This window comes from Dermacentor albipictus, chromosome 3, assembly GCF_038994185.2.
Source record: "Dermacentor albipictus isolate Rhodes 1998 colony chromosome 3, USDA_Dalb.pri_finalv2, whole genome shotgun sequence".
NCBI lineage: Eukaryota > Metazoa > Arthropoda > Arachnida > Ixodida > Ixodidae > Dermacentor > Dermacentor albipictus.
In genome coordinates this window covers 73,493,679-73,520,185 of record NC_091823.1, presented here as the reverse complement: position 1 = coordinate 73,520,185, position 26,507 = coordinate 73,493,679, and the positions used below count along the sequence as shown (strand labels likewise).

The following is a 26,507-nucleotide window of genomic DNA, read 5'->3' as shown; positions in this document are numbered from 1 at the left end:
TTGTTTACTGCCATGTGCGCTTTTACACACCTTTTGTGTCACTTTGCAGCAAAGCTAACAGTGCATTCGTCGACGAAAACTACGCAGAAGCGCTGAACGTGAGTCGGCCTTTTTGCTTCATCACTTTGCTTGTCTGAGCTTTATGTGCTTTACTAATAGAATTGTACTCACCGAAATTACAACGCTGGCTCGCCGCGCGCTACCCTTAGTACAGACTTAAGACCCCTACGTCTGGCAAAACTTTTGAGGGCATGAAGGGCCGCACTTGTGTGGAGTGCCCGTACTATGACTTATATGTAAGCGGAGACAGCTTGTGGGCGTGACATTGACACGTTACCAACGCGCGCTAGTTGGCCTGGGGTAAAAAAAAAAAGCTCACTAAGGACCCTGTACCAACTTGTTTGGACAGGCGTACTAACGTTTTCGAAACTTTGTCCTCCAACACTGAAACTGCAACTTTTCCCACAAAATATATTTTTGCAAAACAGATAAACTGGTTACGCTTAGTGCATTAGTTATTCCTAAGCAAAGGACCATGCACGCTTCCTTGCGTTGAGTGATTCAAAGTAAGCAAAATGAACGTGAGAAGTGTATGCAGTTGTGAATATTGTTTGCGTTCTTTCCGAAATTTTGGTTCAACGCGCGGGGTATGGAAATGACATTGACAACTGATAAGCATTAGTCAGCCCTAAGCGCATTCGGCAAATTGCACCGATGCGCATCGTGGAGCCCTGGTGCGACCATGATTAGATGAAACGGCGCATTCAGGCGCCCCCTTGCGCTACGGTGCCATTTGCCGAATTCGCCATTACCTTTATATGGTATTGCTGGCCACGTGACAGTACCACTTATTGCAGTGCCCAATGCATCCACTCGGCGAAGACTTCTTTGTTAGCTTTGCTTATGACTTCAAAAAATCGCTGGGTATTACCTCGCCGTTTTTTAAAACCTATTTCCAGCTTTACAACAAGGCAGTGGAAGAAGACCCCAGCAATAGTGAAGTCTATGTAAAACGGTCACATGCCCATTTTAAGCTTGGAAACTGGGAAGGTACGAAACTTAGACCCTTTCAAGCCCGTATTCCTATGTATCACTTTGTCAACGTCAAATTTGAATAATTATCTAGGGGCAGCCATGGATGTGGACAAAGCTTTTGAACATGGGTGCAAGAAAAGCGCCAAGCTTCTCTTCAGGAAAGGGTAGGTTCTATCATTTGTTTGGTTTTAGTGTTGACATTTATCTTTATTTGCTTGCTTTGCAGACAAGCATTGTTCCACTTAGACAAATATGACAAAGCAAAAGAAGTCCTGGAAGAAGGCTTGCTGCTTGATGGTAAGTTTTTTTTTCTCGTGTAATCAAAATTGCAGGAATTACATTATCAGTGTTGATTTGCCAGTGCGACTCATTCAGCGGTTAGTTCAATATTTTTATCCTTGATAGTTAAAAGGACCCCGAGAAGGTTTTGACAATTTGGTACAAACATACTCAGTCATTAGTGCAGGTTCTTCTGGCCATGAAGTGACACATTTAAGCACTATACGTAAAGAGTGCAATTTATTAGATTGTTATAAAAATGTAGATCGTTGTGAAGCGCAGCGGCACCGCTCCCGTTTTCAGTTGCCCCGCCCCCTGCTATGCAGTGAGGGTGTGTGACGTCAGGCGAGCTATCAAGTGCATGTCTTTGTGGTCATTGACACATTTAAGCATTCCTCATAAAGCATGCAATTCATTACAAGGTCTTAAAATTTCCATCGTTGCAGATCACAGCAGCGCCACTCCCTAGTTTTCAGCTACCCCGCCCCCCGCTAATTAATGAGGGTGGGTGACGTCAGTTGGGCGAGCTATCCAATTGGCTAACCATGTTTGGTCATTGGGAATGCTCGAAACATGCTGATGCATTAAGCTTATCTTTAATAGCATATGTATGTATGGTAATTTGTGTACCCTTGAAAATACGTACACAAACGTAATAAATCTATACATTTCTTCAAACTAATGGCCCACTTGCACCAGAGAATTCAGATTGTCTGCTACAGCTCTGCTAATGAGTCAGCAGTTAGGATGCCAAGGGGCTCCCATAAAAATAGGAGCAGCAATGTCTTCTTTGGCAGCAGGAACAACGATGGTACCAGAACTGTATTACGCTCGTCTTGCACTGCAAGTGCTTGCAGGGAGTAAGCTGCAGCGGCTACATGCTGCACAAGACTCGATCAGTGCATATCAATGTCAACGCCAACTTCCTGCGTCAACGCAGCAGTCACCCGCAGTTTTAAGAAAGGTGCTTTCAGCAATAACCACAGGTTCTGCATTTGTCAGAGCCGCGTTTTGTATACATGCCCAAAATTATAGCAGAAAAATATCCTCACAAGCAGAGATTCAGAAAAAAATTGTCGCGAAGCAAAATGAATGCTTTAAATGTAACGTCTGCCAGAAAGCCACCATCTTGAGTTAGACTTTGGTGTAGTGATACCATCTCCACCTTCCACACAGAAAGTGTGGGCTTGATTTCTGCTGAATGTACTTTTCTTTCTTTCTCTATTTCATTTATTATTTATATTTTTAGATTAGCAAGAAAGCAGTAATGTCCCTGTGTCACAGAAAATCTGGCGCCTGCGTCTGGTGTTGGCAGTCTTGTGAGCAAAAAATTATTCCAACCAACCACACAGGCTCTCCGTGTAACGCAAAGGTGTTAGTGAACTAATTGAATTTCTCAAAGTAAAATGCGTCAGAAAAATAGTAAAGTACTACTAGCAACATACAGACGTAATAGCCTTGAATTGTAATTTGAATATATGGCAAAAGATAATTTTGTTACACTGAAACTCAAACACAAACCCCTTTTCTAGTGTTTCTACACTCGTAGAGCAGGGTGCCCAGTTCCTTGTAACACCATCCAGATGGCACTCGCCTCTCTGCATCCGCGGCCTGTGCAAGAGGCCGTGTTTCTACCAGAAAGCTCTCTGTGGATAGTATTCACCGCCAGTGTTGCCCAGTAAACATTAGTTACGTGAGCTGCAGTTGCCGGGAAGCATGAGCAGCAGTCGGGGATCTTTAAATGCTATCGCGTTCCTTTCTTAAAGGCAAAGCTTAAGCGTCCTCCAATTTTTTTTTTCTTGCTTTTTGTAGAATTTGAAAATATCTTGAGGACATTGTGCATAGTGCCACCGCAGTTGCATCTGCTGTGTGCAGTTTGACTTTGTTTTGCTCTATACAGCCCAAGCTTAACAATAAAAACTGTAGGAAAGAGACATAAGGACACTCGGTTCAAATCAACCAGAAGTAGGCAACGCATTCGTCGCCGCTTGGAGGGTATATACCGATAGCTATTAAGGTGCAAAGGTTGAAGGGGAGCACCCTGGCTTGAGGGTAGGGTGTTTAACCACTAGAATCTGCGTTATTGTAGCGTGCTGACATGAAATATTTGAGAAAGCTTTCCTTGAAAGATCCCCTGTGTCTTGGTGCACTAAGTTTCAGGGACCCCTTAAAGGGGAAAATATGGTAACCACCAACCAACCTACTGCTCGCCATTCATGAACACCAGACCTACATGTCAGATAAGCATTAAGGTTTGGCCTTTTTAAAGGGACCCTCACCAGGCCACATACCAAATGTAACACGATAGCGTTAATTAGCCCGTGTCGCAGAAAATCCAGCGATGGTGTCCCGCGTCCGGTGTCGCACATTGTTTCGGCAAAAAGATTTTTGAACCCCGCATATCCAGGCCTTTCGTGTGATGCAAGGAATTGACTGAATTAAATTTCTTAAGCCTTTATTTTTTTCGGCATGACCATCCCGCCACTTTCAATTATAATTTCACTAATTTCGAAATTTGAACATATTAATAAACTTACATGAGCCAGTGACGCATCCTACAATCACCAGACTTCGTAAAGGTGAAAAAAATATACTGCTTGCCAATATCTGAATCAGCCAATAAGGAGCACTTCCTTGTGTCCCTGTGGTAGCAGTAATGAGTCGTGACACTAGTTCTTTAATTGTTGGTTTACTTGTTCTGTTATTTCTGCACAACAGAGTACAGCACTGTAGTTATCTGAAGCTCAGATGTCTCCTTCTTTTGATGGTTCCAAAATGGTGGCATTGCATCAACGCAAAATTCCACACTTGGTGCTGTGATAGCGCCTCTTGACGCCAGATTTTCCACCAAATTTTTGTCGACAGCTCAGTAGCAAAGTCAGAAAAGTGATGTGCAAGTTGAGAAAATCAATATATTTGCCCCTGTGATAAAGGAATGCTCAAGGTTTGAAAAATCTGAAATTTTGACTGGTCAGTCGGAGCCATGGATGTTAAACCGGAGGGCTGGGCGCAGTTGTTCCACTACCACTCGCTGAGAATTCTGACAAAAGTAGAAGCCGCTCACTCGCTGCACATCAGTTTAACCCCCAAGGATTGATATTGATAACGAATTTTCGGACTAGTATGATCGAACTCAATAAAATAGGCTTAGCTTAGTTACATCGTGTAAACAGCTAGGCAAAGACAAATTCTGCCGTCGTGACTGCAGCAGGTATATGCTTTGAGCTTGAATAAAAGCCTACTGCTAAGCTTTGCCATTGGCCAGAAACTTTGTAGTCGCATGTACGTATATCTTCTTGGCTTATAGGTGCTGACTCCGAGTTTGCTGTATGGATTGACAAGTGCAAGGAAGAGATCAAACTCCTTGAGAAAGCCAAGGAAACTGTTGTGGTTCCACCTGCACCTGCAAAGATTCGGTGAGTTGCTGTTCTCATTTGAGCATTATAAAATTTGCCCACAAGGCAAGGCACAAAGACAATCTTCCTTACGTTTTTAAGGCCTTCACTTGCTGTGACAGCTGAAGTAAGTTTCCATGTAAAAAGAGTATCGGAATACAACACAATGCAAACACATTAATTACTTTTTCCCTATTGCACACCTAACCCGCGAGTTGTTCTAGAATTTTCAGCTTGGTCAATGTCGGGGTACATGTTGCATAAATGCACAACCTCATATTCAGTAGTGGGCATGCGATAGTTTGTCTCGGGTTTCTTTACTATTGAGATGTGACATATGCTGTGTCCCGTGTTTATGTTCATATAGCAGTTTGAAGATGTCTAGGTCATTGGAGGACCTCATGCCACTATGTGCATGCAGACCTTGGTTTCACGTACCTATTGTAAGGAATCAGAGAGCAAGATGCTAGCCCCAGTCATTCCTGGGGTTTAGGAGACCAAATTTAGCAGCCAATTTGGAGAAGCCTTTGTCCCGCAGTGGCCATAAAATTGGCTGATGACTGGTTTCTAAAGCTTTAAAAGTTCTAAATGGGCGTGTAGATATTCATGTACATTCGTGTAGAATTCGTGTAGATATTCTTGCACAGCATTTGTTCAAAATGATGTGCGGCAGCCCACTGAATGTGTCATGACCACGCGGTGTGTTCAGGTACTAACGTACAGGTACTAAGATATTGCATCTTGCTGCTTTTTTACTTTCATCACATAGCTGCCAACTCTTTTAGGTAGTATGGTGGTGCAAGAATTCCACAAAGTACAACAAATCGTCAAATATTTACTTCCTCTTTGAATGCAATCTGTTCATGTGAGCCAAGGGCATCATGAGTGTGCAGACTAGGAATTTTTCATTACAATCCAAAAACGGGAATCTATTGTCATGCATTGGAATGGCTGTCTCTGAACACCCTGCATGCTGCTTCCTCATTGGTAATTTTCATTTATCACTATGCACTTTCACGTCTCCGCATTGATCATGGGGTATGCTTAGCCCTCTGCTGTTGCTCTTCTTAAAACTTGCATTAATGTTCTCGCCTTCTCTCTGCTGTTTTGTTATCTAAAGCTTTCGGCAAGACAACCATAGCAGTGATGGAAGTGCTGTGCCAATTGCACTCAACTGGGCCATGAAAAATGTTGCTACGTGCTGTGCTAAATTGTCTATTGCAGAGATTGTGCCTTACCTCCACTGACACGCACTTGCTCCAAATAGTCAGGCAGACAAAAAAGCAAATATAAATCTGAAGCCATTCTACTCTGTGAACGTGGATGACCAGCGTAGCCATATGGATGGTATAATGTACAACACAGATACATGAATATTTTGGCGTTTATTATTTCACACGAGTTACTATAGCTTTGGGGTAGCTATTGTAGATGGCCAAGGGTTAGGCGACAATGTTGGACAGGTTCTTGGCGCGGAGGTCAAGTCCAAACACGGGCGCCTCATGTTTGGACTTAACGAGGGCAGCCAATAGCCATCTGGCCACAACACGTCCACGTTGAAGTTTCCCATGACAGGAGCTGTAGTTTGAGGGTCTTCGGCTAGATTGAGCAGCCATTCAAAGTGGTCGTCCATAAAGTTCTCTTTCGTGCTTGGGAGAGCCAGGTTGAACGTACACGGAGGCAAAAGCCATCCCACCGTCAGACTTCATAGCGCACACGTCGGCTCAAAACGCCGTGCTTTCTAGTTCTTAGGAGCTTGGAAACGTCATAAGGCATGATGGCGGAGGCTACGTCGTTCCGCGCGTATATGGCAACTCCATCAGCTTGCAAATCAACTCGACGGACACACGTGACGCCGGTGTAGCCGTCGACTTGGTAGCTGATGATGATGACGATAGTTTCCCCTTGCCAATGAATAACTCATACCCCCTTAATTAACCCTTTGAGGTCAGAAACTTTTACCCCCTTTGCGGTCGTTCCACTCCTAATCTATTTCGTTAGTTTTGGACACCATGAAAGAAAACAAGTGCGAAAAAAGAAACTCGCAGGATGCTTCTTTCTTCAGTTGCTTTTTGTCCCCAAATCTTTCAGTGATACTTGATCAGCATATGGAAATGCTCAAAGCATTCTCCTGTGTATAGTCCTGGGTTATTGCTGCCAGTTTTGTAGAGCAACAGAGCCACTGTCTGCAGCGTTGTCGTCACCTTTGTCTCTGGCTTCTGTAGAATCGGCCTTCATAATTTAACAAAGGCACAGTTCTCTTCCTCACTAAAATAGTCTTCACTTCTGCTAAAAGCTCCAGAATTATCACCGTAGAAGACATTCGGCGAGAAGACTGCAGTGCTTTGCTGCAAGCGGCACGAAAACATAGCCAAGTCTACATAGCACTTGAATATTTAATTACACAAGCACCACCATCTACTACAAAAAAAAGCAAAGCTCAAATAAAAGAAGTTAACTTACTCCTTAAAAGATAGTGCATCATGCAAATGAGGAAACGTGTGCGCAATTCAACCACGCAAAAGCTTGTTGGGCAGTGGCAGACAGCGGACTGCTGCGGCCGTGTTGCGTTGTCAGGATGGATCCGACAACGGATCGCAAAGGGTTAAGCAATGAGTGGCCACAGAACCTGCTGTGGAAGGAGACGAGCGCATGAGCAATGGAACAAGCGTGTCACGGTTGCGCTGAGGGGCGCCAACGAGCTAGTTCGCGGGTCGTTCGCGGACAACGGACAGAAATGCCCTAGCCACATACAGCGTCACTGTAAAAATGCTGTAAAAATGGATGAGAGGCTGTACATTCAATTTTGTCGGCACTGGAGTGTGAGCATGTCTCGGGCAAGGCTCGGGAGCCCCTCTTTCTTGATGCACCAGTGTCTAGGATAATGCAGAAGTGCCGCAGGAAAGTGTAAATCGCTGGCATGCACATTGCAATATGACTAGTTGGCTGAAATGCACTTTTCTTCGCATTAATGCCTTGTCACTTCGTGCACTTCCATGATAAATGATTTCTTGATGCTATAAATATATTTTTACCCGTTTTGCGATCCATCCATAGCATTTTCACACCTTTGATTAGTGCTTCACATCTGGTGCTCGTAGTTTAGAAATTTTGTTACAGTCGAGCCCGCTTATAACGAACCTGAGTGTTACGCATTGTCTGTTAGTTATACCCCGAAGTTTGTAGTAAGCGGGCGACAGCTTAAAAAGAAAGAGTGGCTAATTGAAACACAAAATTTATTTGCAAAGAAGTTCGTGATGCTCATCTGTTTCTACAGTGTAGATCTGATGAGGGCAGTCTCCAGTTTATTTAAAGCAGAAGCATGCTCTTCGTCGAGGCCCTTGGCATAAAGTTGCCTGAGGCTCTGTGTGTAGCTCATTGCTACAGGCGCGCTTATGGGTGCTGGCTCCAAAGTTTCGTTGTCATCAGATTCCTCTGCGTCGCTCTCCACCCGCACTATGCAAGTGATGCCCTCCTCTGTGTACAGTTCCGCAATATCAGCGTCTTCATCAGCAGAAATAAAGTAATCCTAATCAGTGTCGTAGCCCCCCCCCCATGTCGGAGTCGACGACTCGCTGCCACACCTATCGCCTTCCGAAGCATCAGGCTTGGCACCAGGCACTGCATCGATGAAGCTGGCCTTACTGAAACATTTCCGCACCCAAGCGGGCGTCACCTCTGCCCAGGCCACTTTGCCGTCTCAACAGCTGAATGCAGTGGAACTCGAAGCAGCAAGTTGGCAGCCAGGTGGTCAGCAGCGATGAGCAAGCGCTGAACAATGTGGCGCCTATACGATGCCTTAAATGTATGTATTATGCCCATATCTATCAGCTGCACTTTCAAAGTGGTATTTGGTGGCAGGAAAAGTAGAGAAACTGCTGTCAGAAGTTCGCACGTTGTGCACTGAGCAGTTGTCAAGCACGAAGAGCACGCGCCTTCTTTGCTTCTGCATGTCGCGGTCAAACTCTCCCAGCCACTCTGCGACTAAATTGTGTGTCATCCATGACTTAGTATTGTACCTGTAGCACACAGGTACACAGCTCCAAAAGCAACACAGCTACTTTGATTTTCCGATTACAAAGGGGACGCGCCAGTCGTTGCCATCCATATTAATGCACAGAAGTACTGTGACATGCACTTTACTGTGCTTGCCACCAGCACATGAGTGGCCATTCATTGTGTGCATCTTGTCCGGCAGCATCTGGTAAAACAACGCGGGTTCGTCTGCTGTACACGTCCTGCTCCGTGTAGCTTTAAGGAGCACGTCGTCTTCCGCACAGGGGGCCTTCCGCAGGCGCTTTCTGTTCAGTCGGTGGGAGAGCTGGCGATCTTTTCTTGTTCTTTATAATCATAGAGATGATTGATTTGGACACATTGTTCTTCACCAACTCGGTTTTTAGCGCCTTGAGACACTTCAAAATTGCTCGCTTCGTTGCCATGTTAGTGCTTTTCGTTTTGTGACCGCTGCAGGCATGGCCTTCTCGTCCGCCATCATGAATTTCAACTCTGGCCAGACTAGAATGAAGCGAGGAAGCATGGAGACTAGTGTGGAGATGCCTACTTCATGGTCATGGCCAGAAAACAAAATTTCTGAACTTCTGCCAGTGCTGTAGCGCACAAGCCAAGACAGCGAGGAAGTGAAAGAATGAGGAGAGGGGAGGATAGATGGGAGGGCGATCTCGGTCATTACCTGCCGACACTCTTGGGCAGTGCATGATGGCAGGGAGAGAGTTGGGAGGCGCGAAACAGATAGTTAACCTCCGAGGAGGCTTGGGAAAACAGCGCAAATGGGTTGGCGGTCATTATTTCGCATTGCAGCGGCAAGTTTCCATTGTGCGTTCACTGTAACCGATCGGCAGGGCTCTAAGACGTTCATTTTACATGCTATTTTATGCCATTAAAATGTATATTTTGACGGTCACGCGACTTGTTTGTTTTAGCGAAAGATCATCGTAAGTGGGACCGTTATATTTGGGCTCGACTGTATTGTGGTTATGGCATGATTGTGTGGGCACAGCTGCTCCACACACCTTTTTCGAGATAACTTTGCCGTATGCACTTCTTGAAACTGCTAATTTTATTACGATTTGGCAGCCTGGTCATGCAAACAATTTGCAAAAGTGCAGGACAAAGTACTCAGACGCACAAGTCGCACAACGCAGCTGCTATTTCATCTATTCCTGCAAGGACAGCACATAAAAGCACCCTTGTTTCTGTTCCATCTCAATTTGCGATGCTTATCACTTCTTATCAGCTTGACCAACTGACTCGGCTAGTAAATTTCAGTTGTACTATATAGCGTTGATATAGTGCAGCTGCCAAATTTTTTCCTAATACTCTGCAAGTGCCAACCAGAAAGTGCGTCAGTGCCTTGCAGTGGTGCAGTGTAGTGTAAAGATTGCAGACAGTCATTTTTGTTGATGTGCTGTGAAAGATGGAGCCGTGGCGTTTAGGTTGGTAACTAACATATATTAGGACTAAGCACTCTATCGTACGTTATAGAAACAGAACGGTGCACACGTCTCACGGTAACTAAAATACATGCTACACATGCATGCCAAGTCCCTACGCTACAAGTTCTTGCTCGTGCTTATGTCCTCCTAATCTTCAGTAGGACGTGCCTGTGACAGGACGATTTGGTCGCTGAGCAAAACGTGGCATGTCGATTTGCCGAAGTGCTGGGTAAGCAGTGGTGGCAGCCTGAACGTTCAGGAACGGTGAGAGATTAGATTGACCAGGAGCAGTACTGGCAGAGAACAGTTGGTGACAGGTGGTAGCCGCACTGGACACGGACATCCACAGGAGCGTGAACAGTCAGGAGGTTGCCTAGCGGTTCACCCGGGCAGCCCTCTCGGTGTACCTCAGCTCCTCGAACGCAGTGTCAAACCAGTCTTTTTTTTCCTGCCTCTGCTGTGCTAGAGCGTGCTACCTCTTCGTTTTTTTCTTTCCCTGGTGCCGCCACCTCATCCTCTTTTTGTCTGACTCTGCACAGGTAGTCAATGTCGTCGTCGTTTTTCACCACACTACCTCTCACCCAAGAACTTTGCCCTAAGAAGTGGGCTTGCAGAAAGTGCACTTATCGCACACATATGAAAGTTGTCTTTTGCACTGTTCGCACATTTCAAAAGCACATGCACAGAGTACACAGAAGCAGTAACATCAGCACATACAGAAACAAGTCTGTTTTGTATTTGATATAGCTACGAGACTCTGCTTAGGTAGTCGGCGACAGTGTTATCACTACCTTTGACATACTCTACAGTGAAGTCGTGCTTCATGACTAGCAAGCTCCAGCGAAGCGCTTTTTTGTTGACATGCTTAGCGGAATTAATGTACGAAAGTGGTTTGTGGTCAGTTTGCAAAACGAAACGCTTCCTGTAGAGGAACACGTGGAATTTTTGGGTGGCCCATACAAAGGCGAGGCCTTCCTGTTCTATGGTGGAGTAGCGTGTCTCTCTGGGTAGTAGCTTCCAGCTTGCATATGCAACCGGTTGTAAGGCCCTGTCGTGATGTTGTAGTAGGACAGCTCCCAGGCTTTTTGATGAGGTGTTTGTACATAGTACAGATGGCTGCTCTGAATCTGGGCTGCGCAGAAAGCATGTGTCGAAGTTTCGCTAAGGCTTCCTGATGGCACGTCTCCCATGTGAGCTAGTTGGGTGCTCACTTGTGAGTCGATTCTGTGAGGGGTGCTGATACTTCGGAATAATTTGGCACAGTCTCGCTAATGACTGGTAAGGCCAAGAAATGAGCGAACCTCCTTTTAGCGGATCTCGTGGCGGCTTCTATTTTCTTAAGTGTCTCTGTCTGTAAACATAAGGCACCATGGCCTACACTGTGCCATAGAAACTTCACAGAAGTGAATCCAACCTCACTTTTTGAGGGTTTGATGGTCGGGCCAGCGTTCTTCACTTGTTGGAAAAAACGTCGAGCATGAATTTCTCTCCCCTGTTTCGGTAGAAATTAGCACGTCAAAATAGTGGTAAATATTGGGGATGTCGTGCGCTACCTTCCTCATCAGCCATGCAAAGATAGCTGGTGTAGTCTTGATGCCAAATGGCATGAATTGGAACTGGTACAGTCCCAATGCTGACTCAAACGCAATCATCTGCTTGCTCTCTGGTTGCATTGGTACCTACCAATATCCATTTGTGAAATCACTTTGAAAAATAGCAACTCTTTCCTAGCTTGGCAAACATCATGTCAACCTGTGGAATCGGTTCATTGTCTATGAGCACTTGATTTAGTTACCTGAAATCAATGCACAGATGCATGCTGCCATCTTTCGTCGTAACTACTATTACCGGCGACTGTTGCGGTGGGTGTGAAGGTTTGATGATGCTTTGTTTCAGCATTTCCTGTATTTTGTGTTCAATGGCCTTTTCAACTGCAAAAGGTGCTGCAAGAGGTGCTGGAAGGTGCAAGTGCACTGGCGCTTGTGTGGTCAGTCTTAGTTGGCATTCAATGACATGAGTCTTGCCAGGAACATCCAAGAATGTCTTGAAATGCATGCATCTTATCTTTTGCTTGATCATCTTGCTCTACTGGCAAATCCTTGGCAATCTTTACATTCTCGTACATTTCTGTCTGCTTGAGTACAATAAATTGAGAGTTGCTATTTTCAATGCCTTCGCGGGTGTTGATTGCGGCAGCAGCTTGGTGTTCTGCCGGCACCAATGGCTCCCACTCCTCATACTTTTTAAGACTGATATGGAAGGTACCTGCTCATGTTCCTAAGTCTACAACGAAGTCGACGTCGCTTCTCCTGTCAATAATGGTAAGATGTTCCTTCCAGGTCAGTATTGTTGGATGGGAGCAGAAGTAACACTGTCTCCTATGGCAAGGTGTTGAACCTTAGTCTTCTGGTCACCATACTGCTTCTGGGTCACTTTCGAAGCACCTCGTGGGCAAGTTTGCACATTCGGTGTAACCGTTCTTGCAGCTCCACAACTTAGCCATATGTTTTCATCTCGTCATGCAGTTGGCTTCCCGACCATACCTCCTTGAGGATTGCCATCAGTCCTCGTACGTAGTGACCATGTAGCACATCAAAGGGCGAGAAACCTAGGCTTGTCTGTGGCACTTCCCTATATGCAAATAACAGTGGGGCTAAGTATTGGTTCCAATTTTTCAGGCTTTCTTACATCCTCCGGATCATTTGCTTCAACGTTCCGTTAAAGTGTTCCACTAGACCATTTGCCATTGGATGGTAAGGCATGGTCAGTAGCTGTTTAATAGACAGCAGGTAGCTTAACTTTCATGAATTGAGAGTTGAATTGTGTACCTCGGTCAGTTACTATTTCTCGTGGAATTTCAACCCTGGAAACCATCTCAAGCAATGCCTCGGCAATTCTTTTGGTGGCGATGCTTGGCAACGTAACTGCATCTGGATAATTGGTTTGCAAAGTCCCCCACAGCTATGACATATCGGTTACCACTGGCCGATCTGGGTGACAGGGGTCCAATGATATCAATAGCGCCACGCTGGAAAGGAGTATTCATGATCTGAGTGTTTCTTAGCAGTACATGCCCTACACATGTTTTGGGACGGTCCTCTGGCAAATCTCGCAAGACTTCACAAACAGCGCGACTTCTGCTTCTACACCAGGCCAGTAGAATTCTTCCAAAACCTTGTGCACTGTCCTTTGTCCCTTGGTGACGGGAAAGTATGCCTTCGTGTGCAATCTTCAGGACGGATGCTCGAAGGCCGTTCGGAACAAGGAACTCTTCCACTTCTCTGTGTTGCGGATGTGTAACACCGGTAGAGAAGTTCATTGATGATTAATGTGGCAGTGGTCGATTCTGTCGAAGCAACCACTGAGGCTTCGATCGTCCTTTTGCATTGTCGCCAATCTTTTGGAAGCAACATCCAACAGGCTTGGCATGACTGCTGGCAGCTTTGGTGATTCTTTGCCAATACAGCCGCCACATCATCGTGGCAAACAGGATTGGTGTTGTCCTTGAATTGTAGGCAGCCATCTGTGCGTTCCTCAGGCTTTAGCATGGTTTCACTTCCATGCAACTCAAGAGAGGGGCAGACGCTGTTGATATTGCCCAACACGTCACAGTGGCTGCTCCATGCACGAGAAGTACCGTGCCCCTGAAGAACGGGCAGTCAATATCAACTTCTGCTTCTAGAAGTTATTAAGCGGAACTGTCTAATAAACAATCCGCATTTTCCCAAGAAGCTTTTCAGATGGAACAAGTACGTGTTTTAAGATTGCAGTGTCGTAACCTGAATCTCTGAGAACTGTCGCAGGTTGACCTTCCAGATAGCCTGGCACTGTCGGCATTCGTTCTGTTCGACACTTCGCACTGACGGGGCTTTCTGCACTCAAACCAATCTTGTCACATCTGGTGTCTTCAGTGTCTGTTGCAATTCGGCACTGTTCACGCAGAGTGCTTTCTTGCGTTGTTTGGCCACATTCATAACCAGAACACAAAGCCTCGTTGTTGTCCTTCGTGCTTTTGGGGCAGCTCTGCGGCTTCTTCCCTTTCATATTGCTCAAGGGTCGACTTCCTGTGGCTCAAGCGGCTAGCAGATAGCAGGAGGAAGTGGAATTTGTCAACTTGAAGTAAAGGCAAGAGTTTGACATAACAGTCCTTTGTAGAAAAGAACTATTATGTCACTCTTGCCTTTGCTTCGAGTTGATAAATTCGACTTTGCCCTGCTATCTGCTAGGCACCTGGTTAGCTCAGATGGTAGAGTGGCTGCCCCGGAATGGTGGATGTCCTGGGTTCAAGTCCGGGACGAATTTTTCTTCAACTGCGAGGTTTTTCTTTCTAGGAACCTTTATGGGTTTCGTTTGCAGCAACTGCTACGATTGTGTGGATGTCTTTTTGTCTTAATTACTTCTCTCCACCTTGTGGGTTTCTGCGCAACTACTATTAGGTAAAGGTCATATATTGTTGAAAATATTTCTTTTTATAGCAGATGTGCCACTAGTGGTGCTGTTGTGTCGTGTTTTGTCTTTGTTGTTGCACCTACTATTAAGGTCGTTGTCGCCACTGTTTCGAATTCCAAACATATTGCTTCCCCAGGAAAATTGTCCAGAAAATAAAGCAGAAAGAGAACTTGCAAAGGTAATCGGTCTTCTGAGCAAATGTCTTCATGGACGAACACAGAACGCCAGTGGGTCGCTGCCCTAAGACAAAATTTGTCAGTGCTTGCACCTTGAATACAGCAACTAGCAATGCTCTAGCCTACTACAGTGATAGTAATTCTGCATGAAAAGCAGTTCTGGAGGCCCTTTGAATTGTTCCAGATATGTTTTGTAATATTGCCCTCGACAGGATGGACAAAGAGCGTGTTGACAGGGCAAAATTCTGACTGCCGAGAGCAAGGAAGGACGTCTGATAAAAAGGAACACTGAGAAGGGTTTTGGAGACACCTACAAGAAAGTCGGCAGTGACATGTATTCTCCTGGGTCATATTTAGCATCCAGAAGCAGTATATGAACATAAAACTTCATTTTTCTCAAATAGCGTTTTTTAGGAATTCCTCAAATTCAATGTACCTTTTCTCGGAAAGTATTCATCCCATACCAGTGAAACGTTATATGCATATACTACGACCAATCATAAATACTCTGAACTAAAAAAAAAATTTCTGATATGAATGGTAACGCTAGAAAATACACTGCGCCGATTCAATCCAATCTTGGCGCTTAGTTATGGTGGTTGACGGCATTGCATTGTGCCATCGCTTCTGCACCCGACTTGTTGCAGCTGAAACATCTGAATACAAAGCAAATGCCTGGGTAAAGCAAATTTCATGGCGCATGGCTTCACAACGACGCTTACAAAGACTGGATTGCACCAGATACGACAAGTGAACACCGTGCAAGATGCAGGCCTTGCAGAAATCGATGCAATAATAAAAAAAGAAAGAACTTTAAGGCAACAATAGCTGACCTCCAGGCTTCAGTGGATATGTATGCCAAAAAGGCAGCAGCTAATCTGAAGTATGTGGTCAGAGCAAATAGGCTGAGGAAGGCTGCATGAAGCAAGACTGAGGAACTGTGTAGCCTCAACCAGAAGATTCAGGAAAAGCAGCAGGAGCTCCCCTGAAGTTGTCATTAGCACTTTTGCAGAATGGATTGCTGTTCGACATTGGTGCAATGCACTGCAGGGTGTTTTTCAAGACGGAACATACATTATGTTGGTTTAGTGCAACACAATCTGTTCTTTGAAATGTTTTTCTTGAACTTTGTTTAGTAATATTATGTTGGTTTAGCGCAATACAAGCTGTTCCTTGAAATTTTTCTCTTTTTTTTACTTCGTTCAGTAAAATTTGTACATGATATTGAAAAGTGATGCATGTAGCATTGTGTTGAGTCCTTTAATATACTCCAACTGGGCCTTGAAATTCCTGGAATATCCTTGAATTTTCCCCTTTTGAGTCTGTACAAACCCTGATTGCAGTCCATGGATAAAATTTGATTGAAAAACATACAAAATGTCTAAAACTAACTGCTGGACATTTATGTAAATTTGAGGGTAAGCTTTCTTATGCACTGAAAAATGAAAAGGGATGAAAGAAATGGTTAGTTCTTAAAAATTGCTTATTGGTTCCATTGACTTGTCTTACATTTGCAGCCATGAATGGTACCAAACAGAGAGCCACGTCACAATCACAATACTGCTCAAGAACCAGAAACCAGAGGACATAAAGGCAAACTTCACGGACACAACGGCAAGTAGACTTTCTCTCTTGTGCTGCCTGATGCGTGAACTAATGGTGATGCTGCATTTTACATTCAGCAAGTTGCTTTCCAACATTCTTGATACCCAAGTTCTGTGCACTAAGTTACCTGACGGCATCTGCACTCTTCATCTGTGGGGTATTCAGTGAAGGTGGTAGTACTCCATACAATAAGGCACTCTCTTTGTAATGTATATGCATGGTAATTGTTGTCCTGAACTGGGGGATCACCATTATCAATTGCCAGTCTTTAGTTGACTTCATGACAACCTTGGTGCCCTACTGAAAATGAAAAAATTGCAAAGCCGCTACCCAAGGTATTGCCGTTTACATGTTTAAGAATCCTGAGTGTAACACCAGTTATGGTTTGCTTATATGCAGTAGGCGTTGTCGGTGTTGTTGTTACTCATTTTCCTGAAAGCTTATCTGTTACCAGAAATCGTATCGGATAAGTACTGTAAAGCGGGAGACACACGGTCCGATTTGGTGTCCGATCCGGCGTCCGACGCGCCGGAACGGCAGCCGGAATCGAGGTGTTTTGCCGTGCCGAAGCGCCGGATCGGACATCCGGCGTGCAACAAACCGGGCAGATTTTCATCGTCCGACGCGTCCAACAACCGCACCGTCGTCTGGCCGCAGCCAATGACAGCGCGGCTGGCATGTGACGTTCCCTCCACAGAGGCGGCGCTGGCTGGCCGGTTTCTCGCAGTGTTTTTTTTTCCTTGCCTGCTGCAGTTTGTTTCCGACACGAAATAGTTAGCAGTTCAGTAAAATTATCTCGACGTGTGCCTGTTATTCAAAGCAACGCCTAGTACACTAGGACTAAGCTACTGGCGAGATCAGGAGACGCGACGCGAGGGCATTTCGCGGGCAGACAGCACACACCGACCGTCTGAGCGAGGCTGCTCGCTTTGCTTGCACGTTTGCCCTTCGCAACGACTGCGTCGAGTAAACCAATTGTATTTAATTACGGCTGACCTAAGTGTACAGTGTTAATTGTTTTGGCAAACATAAGCGCTCTTCGGCGAGCTCGGGTTGGATCGTAAGCGCCTTCGGCTGCGGCGTCTGCCTAGCTAGGCCTACCTGCCCTATCGCTGGCTGTTAGCGGAGTCGTCAGTGGACGACGCGCCGTCGTGAAGTGTTCTGTCACTCGCAGGGGCGTAACATTATTGGCAGTGTTCGCGTAAAGCGACGCAGTGTTGTGGAGAGTTGTTTATATTGCGTTTCTCGACGTGGCTCTGAAGTCAAGCTGGAGGGCTGGATCTGGGCGGAGCTTACGCGCCGCTCAATCTTTCGGATGCACGCACCGTGTGTCCCGAATCATCGTATGCCGCATGCCGGAGCATGCGGCGTTGCACGTCGGATCGGACGCCGAATCGTACCGTGTGTCTCCTGCTTAATGCTAGTCGGAGGACTCCCACTGAAGATGCACGCAATGAGTGCCGACTACTTTCAGTCCTGAAATTAGGTGCTAAATTAGTCTCAATTTTTCATGTTGCGTAGTAAAATATCTTTTACGCCTACCTTTCATGCTGGAAGGATTCTGGCTTGAGGGAGTAGGTAGAAATTCTGTTGCAAATATACTAAACGTTCATGCGCTTAACTAAAAATTGACTTTATCAAGGTCAGCTCATGCTTCCAAGAAAAAAACAAAAAAATGGCATATTGTTTTTTCTCAGTTAAAAACCTAAATAGCGTTGGCATTTTGAAAAGTCGAAGGTATACTGACTGCAGTGAAAAAGCTTAATTCCTGTTGGCTTCCTTGATTTCAGTGCTTAATGTCTGGAGGCATAGATAAGCAATGTCACCTGGACTACATGAATTGAAGCAGACGCTGTAAAGCTTTCTCATTGTTCCTACAGAAAGTCTGAATAGGCAGAACAAGGCTCAAGTTTTTGGAATCAATAAATGGCCATTTTAGGATTTTCTCTGGCAGCAGTATCTGTGCCCTTTGTGCTTGTAAGCATGAGGCTTGTAATGCACTACTGCGTGGGAAGAGGAAAAAAATTGCCTGTCATTATGTCGGTCTCTTTAGTATATGGTGGGAACTTAGCAGCCTAAGCAAACTTGTTTTACTTTAATAAAGCTTTGGACAGCCAAAACACTGGATGCACGTGTCACAGCCAGGCCGTGATGAGAGACGCGAGACACGTCCTTGTGACAGTGTAGTTAAAGGGGTCTGTGATGGCCTTGGTTCATTCTGCCACAACTTCAGGTTATTACTTCCCTCTTTATGTTGTAGCATTCTCAGCGTTGCCTACATAATTATAGGCCTGCAAAGCCTTGTCAGATGAAGCTTTTTAAAGGCAGACTGGAGAGAATGTTTTGCTTCTGCAATACCAGTCAAGCCACTCTTACTGTGAACTTGGTGATCGGTGAGGCTTGGTGAACCAGAAAAGAAGCAAGAATGGAAAACGGGTGGCACCATCGCCTTGCAATTTCCCACACCAGACTGCTGCAATGTCATGGATATCGATGTGTGTTCAAGCCTATTTCTTATTCTTATCAGTATGACGATGGACTAAATTGTATTCTAGAGGAGCCAAAGACTGAACTTGGCAAGTTTCAAGAACTTAAGCTGTGCCATAATGGCCCAAATATGAAATTTTCAAACCTTTGCTGTCGCACTCACATATACCTGCACTGTGGTTTGGGCTCAAAATTTTTAAAAATAACACTTGAAGCTTCATTTCCTGTTCTACGAACCGGCTTAGAACTGTAAAATTAACTAAAATTGTATTGAAGCTCTACTTTATCGGTCTAAACAGATTTTAGTGTTTCTCTTTAATTTCCCTTTAATCTTGCATTCATTTGGCTTTGTGAATCTTGTACCTGTGTTCTGCAGATTTCTTTCACGGCGAAGCTTCCTTCTGGAGATGCATATGAGCTTTCTCTGAATCTTGCACACCCCATCGTTGCAGAGCAGACTACTTACAAATGCTACTCCACCAAGGTGAGGCAAACCTTGCTTGCCAATGGGGGTTCACTTCTCGCTAGTGCCACTGGGCTCCTTGAAGTCTGTTAGCTGATCTGTGGGTGTTGCAGAGGGTAGTAATTGCTCGTTGTTTTTTTTTCTGTCACCAGACCAGTTTGTGCAATGTGGTTCTAATTACACAGATAAGTTTCTTGTGTTGCAAGCTGGTGCTCATGTGTACAGTATAATCAACTTTATATATCCACAGCAACCTATTTTAAAAAATTAGTGTAAATGTGCAGTCTCTAAACTTATCTTTAAGAGGTAGGAAATTTTATTATCATAAGCATGAAAACTGTTCTGACATTCTTGTCTCCAGGAAAGATGTGGGCTTGGCCACAAATCTTGTATAGGTATATGTGAATTCTAGACCTAGAATAAAACAGAATATTCATGCCCATTATTTAATTCACCTACAGTGTTAAATGAATTTCTGTAGTCGTACAAATGCAACTGCAAGAGAAAATACATTTTTGTCGGTTAACCAAATGTTCTAAATGGGTGCATGGTTATGCAACTCGGTGCACCATTATTGAGGCAATTAGACACAACACTTACCATGTGCTTTGCAGATGATAGGAGCCTAGTCTTGAAAGTGTTGGTCTGCCATATGCTATAGCGAAAAAGCAGGTACAATGAGACATGCCACTTTGTGTATTGTTTGCGGAGGACTGGTAGGAACACATTTCAAAGCAAAAGGACTCCACAAAACAAAACTACTGCTTTGCCAGCTTGAGAAACTCGAACAATTCCTTCATTGAGTACATTCGGTAGTGTCGATTATACCAGGAACATCATAAAAAATTCTTCATACCTTGACAAGCGGTTATGAAAAGTTAAATACCTCGTTATATCGAGAATTTCGTTATAGTGAAGTTCGTTTATCGAGGTTTAACTGTAATTGCTATTGCAAATAATACAGTAGCATAATAATCCATCCATCCATTACCATGCCATGCTTTAATCAGGCAAGGGGATACACGCTCTAGAAAATAGGCCACCAAATTTTGGGGACTGTTGACCCACACGAAAATGTATCAAAATTACAATACTTAGGCTCAAAAGCTTGCCCACTCACAAGGATGCTGTTTCTTATCTGGCAGCATTTGGACATTTTTCTTACCACACATGCCCCTCTTCAGCCCCACGCAGTGTGATTTCACCTGGCGGTATTCCCAACATGAGGCCCACTAGACACTTCTATTTTCTTGGCCATGAAACGTGCTGCTATGTAGCCTAAATAACAATATACTGGTTTAGCAAAGCTTTGCAATCGTCCCTTGTAACCATTTATGTAAAAGTGTTAAATTTTTTATAACAAAGGCTCAACCTTCGCTGTAGAATGATTGTTTTGCTTTTGGCTGTCCGAGACATGTCTGTGTCCCACGTCCATAAACTGTGGACACTGTTCCGCCTGTATGTTCGCACACCAATCTAATAGGAGGGCACACATCTTGAACTTCGCCAAACAGTGCCCCAACTTTTGTTATTTGTGCTTCTCCTTTATTGTTTTTGCATGCGAAAAGGGCGGGAATAGAAAGGCGAAATTTGGAGCTTTCAAACAATACCTAGATGGTGGCACTGTGACAGAAATGACAAAAGATAACTATGCATACTTTGCTGTTTTTGCACGATCTGGAGCTCATCTTTTGCTGTCTGTGTGAACTGAGTGAATTTTCAGGTACAGTAGCCGATGAATTTTTCGACTCCGAAAATTCGGACTTCTTCGATATTCCGGACTTCATAAATTCACTGTCGGGGTTCCCATAAAGCCAGTGCCTTTTCGCAACCAATTGTTTCTGGACAAATATAGGCCCCAAGGTTAGATTTTCTGGGCTAAATCTCCTATTCCGAGCCACACTCCTCCATCTTGGAGGCTGCCATGTTGTATTTTTCGCTGGCTTGGCCAGGCTTGGCTTTAAGTGGCCTGCTCTATAGCCTCCAAGGTTGGCAGGAGCGTACGCCATCCTCCCGTCTTAGAGGTCATGCCCGCTCTTCTCCACCATCAGAGATTGCCACTGCAGTGACTCTTGTTCACTGTATGTGGAGACTTCACTCTTGCACAAGGCCAAAGAAATCTGATTGCCACCAAGTGTAGTATAGATGTTTTTAAGCCACTCTAAACTTAATAAATTCTATATTTTGGGTGAATGAGTTTTTCGGACTGTTCATTTTTACTATTTTGTTTTCCACGAGGTCCGGAAAATTCGTCTGTGCCTGTAAACAGTTTTCATATAGTGTACGTTAGGCATTGTAGATGTCAAAATGAGTGGTTTCCCACAATCAACTGTTTTTACCCTAATCTGATTTCCTTTCCCTCCCATAACTAACATATGCCCATTTTGAATGCAGATTGAAATCAAGGCTAAGAAGCAAGAAGGCATTAAGTGGACAAGCTTAGAGTTCGACAGCAGTGCACCTGATGTTCCTGCTCCCATGATGTTTTCTGGCAAGTGTTTCTTCTGTTCTATTTATGCAACAGGTCATAATCTGTTCAATACACAATATAGTATAATCTTGTTGATATATTTTTCATAAGATTATAGAAAAAATAAGCACTGGGAGAACATAAGGAAGGCGCAAAAATAATTTAAACTAATCCAGTGAGGTGACAGATGAGGCAGCATGCATTGCATGTATGCACACGTGGGTTGCCTAGACCACCTAGGCATCTGAGAATCCTTAGCTCCGCCGGCTGACTGCTTGTCAGCGGTGCACATACTGCTCCAAACATGTGCGCCTTATCGCTCTTCAGTATGCATGCAGAAAGTACATTGTTTTACTAATAGTGTGACCAAAAAATAATTTCGAGGATTCTGCTTTATGCAGTGCTTTATTCAAAACACTTATTTGAAATTTTGTGACAGTTGATGCGTGGGTGTGTGCAGCATTCGCTTGTTGCCAAGTGCAGATGTGGCACATGGCACCTTGACTTCGCAAAGCTGTCAATTTGGAGTGTTTAGGCTGTTCTCGCGCAAGCTTTCTACATTTCTACCTGTATGCGCACATGCAAACTTGGTAAGTGTTTGCAGTAATTACTGCAGATTGTCTTACAACTTGGTAAACGTTTGCAGTAGTTACCATGGCTGATCGTCTGAACCCAAACTGTTCAAGTGCACTACCCTCAATGCAGTCTGAGTGTGATCTGACCTTACTTGTCTGTGGGTAAAAACATGCCAAGGACAAACTTCTGCGACTGCATGCCACCCACGCCTCTGCCGGCTAGTCATAGCAGTGTTCGCTCATCAGTAGCTGATGACGAAAGTTGTCGCTTGATGCCAAGTCATTGAAACTCTTTGCACTGGTTGAAAGCACTTGGAAAGCAGAGGAACATCGAAAACAAAAATAAGGGCAGAAGTGGCACATGTAGCACGCTAATGGCGGCAACTCGTATTGTGGTTGCCATGTTTTAGGCATCAAGTATGTGGGTGCCTGAAAAAAAAAAAAATGGAGGCACTGTACAATTTCGAAATTTCAGCCGCCATTCTACCCTAGTAGTGCTCGAATGCTTCAGCTGGTCTCAAAAATTAGTCTGCGACTAAATTTGCTGTATACTCCCCCCCCCCTCGCTTTTTTTTTTTCTTTTAATCTTTATCACTTTGCTTCATGCAAAGGCTATGGGTCCTCAGATGTTAACCTTTCGGCATTCATAAATTTAGGTGAATGCAAACAGGTCACCTGTCGCATTACCTCCCAAGATTTGGTGCTTGTCTCGTATATGCATCCATGGCCAGTCTAAAGGAGACATGCAGTCACTTGCCTTTGTCATCGTTCTTAGGCAGTTGTGCTTTGTCGCCTTCCATCTCCACCTGCCATGGTTGCTCAGTAGCTATGGTGTTGGGCTGCTAAGCACGAGGTCGCGGGATGGACTCCCGGCCGCGGCGGCCGCATTTTGATGGGGGCGAAATGCGAAAACGCTCGTGTACTTAGATTTAGGTGCACGTTAAAGAACTCCATGTGGTCGAAAGTTCCACTCCTCCACTACGGCGTGCCTCATAATCAGAAAGTGGTTGTGGCACATAAAGCCCCATAATTTTCCTTCTATCTCCACTGCTATATCTGCCACATCTTGTGGGTGCACATCAGGGCATAGTCATCCAAGGCGAGGAGCTCTAACGAACCTTCAGCGCCAGTACACTGCGACTACACTTCAATTTTGTGTGCATTCCAGTGGGCCGTTGCTGACCTGCAATTGTGGATGCCGAGATGCACTAGAAACCGTGCTTTTTAAAGCAATTCTTCACTGTGTACTGGTGTGTTACATTCTCCCATGTGTAGTTGCGATACTGAATTTAGTCCAACAGTGAGAGCCTCCGAGGGTCTTCACCCCTGGATATGCAATCGGGAAGTGGAAGCACAGTGAACTTCCTATGCAGGTCTTGAATGTCTTCCTTGATAACACCCGTGTCCAGCAGTTGCAACTGGCTTGTTGATTTTGATGCAACATAAAACTAAGATTACTGAGGAAAGGTGTCTTCCAGATGAACTGTGCAGTTTTCCACAAGCACACTTCTGCACCCTTTGCACCCCAGTCGTCTGTCAAGATATCAAAGAAACCATTCGAAGATGGTGCACGTCATCCATGCCTTCACATTATGCTGGCTCATTGCATAGCGAGAGCAGGATACCTTCAAGTAGCACACTAGGGTTTGTCAGTCGGCTGCATGCTCCTTAGGGGTCTCAAACCATGCGACTCCAGCAGTCAAAAGGATGTCCCACGTCAGCTGGCATGGCCATGTGGCACTGGCTAACACTCCTTGGGTTAGATCTTGTACACATACATAAATACCCAAGAATGTCGACGCGGAAACAGCCGCTGCCAAAGCACAGTTGGTACTGCAGCACGCCTAATGTGGAGGTTGTGGGTTTGGCTCCCACCGGCGGCAAATTGTTCTTCAACCACTTTTATTTTCTCTTTAGCTTGTCACTTCAATGAAAAACAAATAATTTCCATTATGCTTTCCTTGGTTTCATTATCTGTTGGGTCTATATGGTCATGACTAACAAAAATGCAAGCTCAGACCATTCAGAGAACATGGAAAGTTCCCAATTAAGAAAAGTAGGGTGCTTTTCTCTTGCCATTCCGTAATAGACCTGTTAGGCTGCAACATAGGCAGCACTTCTGCTTTCTCGTGCTTGAATATGTTTGAGGATGCACATGTGCTTGGCTGCTGCTTTTTTTGTTTTTGTTGTGATGTACTTGTGATGCATCCATTCCACATTTTTGGGACAATGTGGAAGTTGCACTTTCTTGAAAAGATGTTGGCCTATACAGTCGAACCTGAATATATTGAACCATTATATAACTGTTGATTATAACTAAGTTGTAAAATCCCCTTAAATTTTTTTAGTCTAAGCTTGTTAAAACAGACCCGCACGGCTGCTGTTTAGAGTGCGGCCACGTGGGTGCTGTATCTTGAAAGCGATCTGCGATGTGGACCAAGTGAGCCCAGTGCCAGTAGCTTCGATGCACTGTGGTTTCGACGCTTAGTTCATGCTGAAGTTAGACAGCACGAAGGTGTATTCGCTCGCTCCTGCTGCCATGCTTCCTCACTGCGTTTTGAGAATTTCTGTGGTCATTGAGTTACATTTGTTCATGTTTACCTGTGCGCAGATGGCACTGTGCTTGTTAATTTACTTTGTAAGTGGATGTTCATAACTTTTTATCACTGATAAAACTCCTTATTTCTCATGGCTGTCTACTAATTAGCTATCGCAATCAATGTTTCGCCTTTCGGGCGAAACTACAACATTTGTTTGTCAGTTTGTTTGTTCATTACTTAGGATGTTCGCCGCTCACTTTTTGCAATAGCGTTGTTAGACATTGCAGCCAAAGTTCCGCAAGTGAGGAGTTTCAGATATTGCGGACTTAAAATAAAACATTTTTTGTTGGATTATCAGGGTCTGTTGTAACAAGTCGGCTGTACTTTTTTTTTTATGTATTGAATTACCTTTATATTTAACTTTTTTGATCCCTTTCAGATTCAGTATATCTGGGTTAGACTGTATAAGTCAGTATTAGTCATTCTAGCTCACTGTCATCCGAATGCTGAGCTCGTTGACGAATAGCAGATGCACCAACTGCTTGTGGTAAACATTAACCCATGACCTATCCCTATTTGAGATTGAAATTAAAAGGGAAGTTTTCACGGACTGTGTATAACAATGAGCAAATTATCTTGTCAACCAAATGTGCACAAACGGCCTATGCATTGAGAACATTGAATGAAATGAAACTGATGACTTTGCAGTATATGTTGTCTGCCTTAGTTTACACGGGTATTCTGCATGCTGTAGTGTTGCAGTTTTCACAAAAGCTGTCCAAGGGGCATTTGTGAAATTCTTAAATAATAGATATCTTGGTGCAGCATTTCTTATAGAGCTTTGAACCATCAGCACTAGTGCATCTCTTACAATCGTTGTTTTAATATTCTTGTGCAGTTCCCGAGGCCACGGGTATTGAGAAGGTACCTCCAGTCTTCAAAACCAAGAACTGGGACAGCATTGTCAAGGAGACTGAGAATGAGAAAGAAGAGGGCGATGCAGCACTGAATGCCCTCTTTCAAAAAATTTATGCTGAAGGCTCCGATGAAGTCAGAAGGGCCATGAATAAGTCATTTGTGAGTACCCATTGCCCTTTCACCTTGGTTGTCCTGATTTTTCTAGAGTACATTCAAAACGGGACAAATACTGCATAATGATCCCTCCATGCTTGCAGTGCTTCCACAAAAGTTCTGTAGGCACGACAGTGCTCACTGCTTTTAGGTCTCGGGTGGCTTTGCATGGTGTGCAGAGGCCTAGCTGCATTGTGGTTTTGGCCATTGCATCATTGTAATGCCGCAGTAATTCACTAAGGTATTGCACAATTCACACAACACCAAACCATTGAGACCAACATATAACAGGAAATGCTGTGGATACTCAGATTGTTCTTTTTTCTTTTTTTTTCTTTTTTCAAAAGTATATTGCAGGCATGAATAAATTCAGGGGATTCGTTACCAATGCCCTCATCTTCTTTTGGCAGTGTGATTAGTTTTTTCAGTGCTGTTTGTTCAAAGCTAATAGAGAGGACACCTTAGTCAAAACAGCACCACTCTCTCCTGAAGACTTGATGTCCAGGACA

At 44.4% G+C, this 26,507-nt stretch overlaps 1 protein-coding gene across 1 annotated transcript in view; it reads left to right on the top strand.

Moving 5' to 3' along the window:
• Window positions 1–26,507, top strand: part of LOC135900641 (protein SGT1 homolog) — a 28,137-nt gene that overhangs the window by 212 nt on the left and 1,418 nt on the right. The window contains exons 2-10 of the mRNA XM_065430144.2: window positions 50–98; window positions 960–1,050; window positions 1,127–1,199; window positions 1,262–1,332; window positions 4,622–4,730; window positions 16,305–16,401; window positions 19,256–19,363; window positions 21,737–21,833; window positions 25,826–26,004. Of these exons, the coding sequence (XP_065286216.1) occupies window positions 50–98; window positions 960–1,050; window positions 1,127–1,199; window positions 1,262–1,332; window positions 4,622–4,730; window positions 16,305–16,401; window positions 19,256–19,363; window positions 21,737–21,833; window positions 25,826–26,004 (874 nt within the window). The remainder of the gene's footprint in view (window positions 1–49; window positions 99–959; window positions 1,051–1,126; window positions 1,200–1,261; window positions 1,333–4,621; window positions 4,731–16,304; window positions 16,402–19,255; window positions 19,364–21,736; window positions 21,834–25,825; window positions 26,005–26,507) is intronic.